We start from the raw sequence: 4,904 nt of genomic DNA, 5'->3' as shown, positions 1-4,904 counted from the left end.
TATTGACTTCATTCAGCTTATGATGGAAGCTCATAACGATAACCAGACGGAGACGGACGGAAAGAGTGGCGAGTTAATGTTTAATTTATTGTACATAACTGACTCTATTATACGAAAATTATTCAGCTTCAATATGTTAACTTTTTAAATGTTCATTATAACTTTACATGTTTGAACACAATATTCTAAAAAAAAAATCGAAAGGTTTATGTGTGGAAGGAACCAGAATCAGAAATGCACTATTTCTTTATGACAGCGTCTAAACCCACACTCCCTCAAGAGTAAAGGTGTTTTGGGGATAAACAGAGAGTTAATGATTTGTCACACCAACAATATTCACCATATCTGTCACCTTTTAACTTGGTTCATTTTCCAAACTTGAAAAATACCTTTCAGAACGAAAAAAAGCAAGTCCAGGAAATTATAGGATCTGCCATATTGCAATGTACGAAGGATCATAATCAAAAATGAGTTCTAAAACAATCAGAATTGGATAAAAATGTTACGGACATGTGTTTTAATTAAAAGAGAATATTTAAGTTAAATCATTAAGACTGAATCATTGAAAAGCGTCTTTTGCTTCTTTCCGAGCACCGAGGACATTATTTATTAAACGAGCTCGTAGGTTGCAAAATGATTTTTGTTTTTATTAGCTTTTAGTGTTGAATTACATCTAAAAAGATCAATAAATATGCTTTTCCGATATTTCCCTTAAATAAATCTATTCCTGTACGTAAAACAAACAATTAAATACATCTTGTTTAATTCAAAAGAAAAATAATTAATTAATGTTGTTTTCAGTTTTGATATCAATCATGAAAACTGCTAAAAAAAACTTTAAAAAGAATCGTAAACAATAGTGTTATTTAACAACAAAAGTTACATCAACCAAAGAAGGTTGCAGAGTTTATGCATTTTTTTTAAATTCCAGCAACACTCATTGCGTATTCTGATTAAATTGTATGGACATTGACGTAAAAGCAATCAATTGATTCTAAAAGCAATTGCCCATGAAATTTTGTTTTTTCCCATCTGAATTCAAAAGATGGAGGAATTTGCCGTTATGATCGGATGTTTGTTTCTCTCAGCCTTAATGAGGGTGACAGCGTGTACTTATATGGAAGAAGAATCAACTCTACAAATGGAACTTTTAACAGGTTACAATTTCAACGTTCGCCCTACTTCAAATGGCACCGAGAAAACGGTTATTGGATATGACTTCTACATCAAAAGCATCAACGATTTCAAAGAAGCAGAAGGAAAACTGTCTCTTACAGGAGCACTTTCAGTTTATTGGAGAGATCCTAGATTGTCATGGTCAACTTCATTACCACCTTATGACAAAATTAATTCAACTTCATTCAAGTCATTTCAGGTGTGGACCCCAAGTTTTATTTTATCAAATGCGTTTGGAAGCTTTAGAAGACTTGGTGTTGAAAGTGGGGTAGTGCATTTTAGCTCAACAGGTTTTGCTCTTATGCACGTTGCAGATATGTTTGAGGCTAAATGTCTCTCTGATGTTCGATCATACCCATTTGATGTGCAAAGATGTCAACTGGAGATAGTGCCCTGGGATATAGAGGCTACCACATTAAAAATCATTTCCCAAAAGGAACCTGTCTCGCTTCAATATTATACCATGAGTGGTTTATGGGATATCGAAAACACACATACATACGTATTGCCGTTCCCATTGTTTGACCAAATAACCGTTTCAGTGGAAATAAAACGTCGTACACTCTACCATGTGATCTTGTTGATGATTCCATTGTGTATTCTCAGCATACTTCCCACTTTGGTATTTCTGATACCGGTAGAATCTGGAGAGCGAATGGGGTACTCAACCACTAGTTTGTTGTCGCTCCTGCTTTATCAGACAGCCATAGCATCGAAACTTCCAGAATCATCGATCCCTGGACTTTCACTGTTAATATTAAAGACATTTGCAGAATTCCTCCTAGCTTGTATCATATTGATTATGTCCGTTTACGCCATTAAATTTTACTATTACGATGAAAATACACCAATTCCAAAACCAATGATTTTCCTGAATTGGATCATGGCAAGGAAAAAAGAAAATGTAATACATACTAAGAAAGTTCAGTCAGAACCGGAAAACGAGTCCAAGGTGAGGACAGTATGGAAGGAGGAACCTAGAATAACCTGGCAAGACTTATCCCATAGTTTTGATAAATTCTGCTTGCTTTTTTCGATATCAATATTCATCGGGGTGAATATCGTGTTTCTTGTTTTGATAAACACACCAAAGTAAACATCGATTGGGATTCCTTCATTATTGTACATGTGCACTGAGTTCCTCACAAACAAGAAGGCATTTTTGCTTACTATTTATATGATTTAAATGGAATGATAATTTGTCAATATCCACATTGCATAAATAAGTTTTGTTATAATGAAAGCAGACATATCTAAGGACTATTCAATTCTGCTTCTCTCTTGTATTTGGCTAGGACTTAATTAAATGCAAACAAGTAATGAACTGTATCATTTTATCAGTGAATCATGTAATAAAACAATTATTGCTGTTTTTTTCGATCAATATACATGTAATGATTCAGCCATCTTCGAAGTACAATATTCATCTCGCCCTTCTGGCTCGATGAATATTGTACTCCTCAGATGGCTAATTCGTTGTAATGACCTAAAAAAAGCAATAATTGTATTTCATTATATGTATTTAATAACAGTATAAATGTGAGACCAGTTAAATTAATAAGAAAATAAATTTTCTTACCAAGTCAATGATCATTTGCTATTTTTTTGTAGAATATTTCTTATTGTACATACAAATACTCTAATGTTGATATTAAATGATGCCTGGGATTCTCCTTACATGTATGAGTTACATGTATGAGTGACAAAGGATCACTTCATTATAAATAGGGATTTGACCTATAGGACCGGGCTTGGTTTTTTTCTCTACAAAAACCTTGTCGATTTCCGTTCTGATTAATGACATTAGGCTAAATACATCTAACAATTTGTTTCTCCTAAATCTTTATTTCAGTGAGTAGAGGTAGGAGGAACCCTTACATTGATTTTCTGAGTTTGTTATCTCCAAATGTAATAATTGATATTTTTCTTTACTTGCAATGTACATAATGGTAATGATTACAGCCTCTGAGATGAAATTCTATTCTTTATGTCTAGGCTATTTTATCCATGAATATAATAAAACATGCCATTAATGTGTGCAAATTATATAGGCCTAAATCAAATCTGAGGGAGTACAGTTACTGATATATGTACCCAAAATCAATGTTATTAAATTCTAAGGAATATATACAATTGACATTCATCGCAGCTCAATGCTGCCAAGAATACCTGTATTGAGTAACACACGGTGAGTTATTCTTGTCCTCGGAGAAAGTGTGCTTATACTAAGGTTTGTTCCGCCTGACTGACAACTGTACATTGGATTTTTACGATTTGATATCTCTTTATAGTGTTTTTCTTATATCAAGAATGGGCATGCATAAAGGATAGATAATTGAAGGAAAATATACAAGTCTATAAAAAATATTAAAATAGTCTTTGAAAAGGTGAAAATTAAAAACTTTAAAAGTGTGGTACTAGGTGGATTCGAACCCCCGACTTTAAAATGTTTGTTTGCACGGTGTAAAAGTCAGCGTATATATCAACTGAGCTAGTCTGACTATAATATAATGTGGTATAAATTTGAAGCAGATTATCAAAATCAGGTTTCCTTATTTTTTGTAGGTTTTTTGTGAATTTCGACCTTAGGGCAGGGGTGCCCCTGAAAAAATCCTATCTTAAATTATTCCTTACATCCAAACCTATCAAAATATCACAATTTTATTTAGGGGCAGGCCTGCCCTGAAGGAATTCTAGGCCAAAATTCATGCAAAAATCAACGCTTTAACGGACAAAATGATGTTTCGGCCAACTTTGGAGGTTTATTGTAAAGTTTTATATAATAAATTTTAGGTGTAAAATACAAATTTGAAAAATTTAGACATATATATGGTAGAAAACGACAAATCAAGATTAAATTTTAGATGTCACTTTTTCCGGGAAATTGTTCTCTCCTATAGGTCAATTCTTTTGTCAAAGTGAATACATCCTTCTTGAGAGAGATGTTAGACAACACACAAACAAAGAAAAATCATGGAGGAGTTTTAAATTGAAAATATCTATGTAGATTTAAGAGATCGAGTCTTCTGAATTTACATTATTTTGTACCAACTGCATCCCCATATAAATTTAAGCATATCTACTTTTGTTTCGATCAAATAAAGCAGAAATTATTCAAATAATTCTTCTTGCAAATGAAATGAAGTCTGTTGCTGTGGGTTTCTGTATACAGGGTTATTTTCGCCCCGTGTTATTTTCGCCCTTTTGCATTTGTGAACAAGTTTGCCCCGTTTTAAATTCGCCCAGTCATAGTTCTGTTTAAAAAATTGTGTCGTGTAATTTGCATTCGCTCCGTTTTAAATTCGCCCAATCAAGAAGAGGATGAAGAGGGCGAAAATAAAACGGGGGAGAAAATTTCCCTGTATACAGTAATCATTTTTCATTTCAACGTTGATTCATTATATCCATGGAAATTCGAAATAACAGATATAATACATTTGAGAGTTTGACATATCTACGTTGAGTATATTTCATTTGGAAATGTTGCAAAAGTACAAAGGACACCTAAAGTCATTTGAAAAAATCGGGGCTGATGAGAATTTAACATTCATCTTAGCATTAAATGTAATCAGTGAACAGGTATCTTATCTCTTACCTCTGTCTGACCGGGGGAACTGTAACCAGGTCAAAAAGCATGCCATGATATTGCATCTGTGTTTTTAGTGCCAACTGGATAGTTCTATAATCACGTCAATTAAATCTCTTGCAGTTATTTTCTAAAATTCATT

At 33.2% G+C, this 4,904-nt stretch overlaps 1 protein-coding gene across 1 annotated transcript; it reads left to right on the top strand.

The window, feature by feature from the left end:
* Positions 1-1,045: 1,045 nt before the first annotated feature.
* Positions 1,046-2,272, top strand: LOC134279534 (neuronal acetylcholine receptor subunit alpha-7-like). The gene has a single exon (XM_062761943.1). It carries the CDS (start codon positions 1,046-1,048, stop codon positions 2,270-2,272), a length of 1,227 nt encoding a protein of 408 aa, XP_062617927.1.
* The last annotated feature ends 2,632 nt before the right edge of the window (positions 2,273-4,904 follow it).

This window comes from Saccostrea cucullata, unplaced genomic scaffold, assembly GCF_032062105.1.
Source record: "Saccostrea cucullata isolate Sc308-1 unplaced genomic scaffold, CSIRO_AGI_Scuc_v1 ctg6468, whole genome shotgun sequence".
Taxonomy (NCBI): domain Eukaryota; kingdom Metazoa; phylum Mollusca; class Bivalvia; order Ostreida; family Ostreidae; genus Saccostrea; species Saccostrea cuccullata.
Note: the sequence above shows the minus strand (reverse complement) of the source record. Positions and strands in the feature narration are given on the sequence as shown.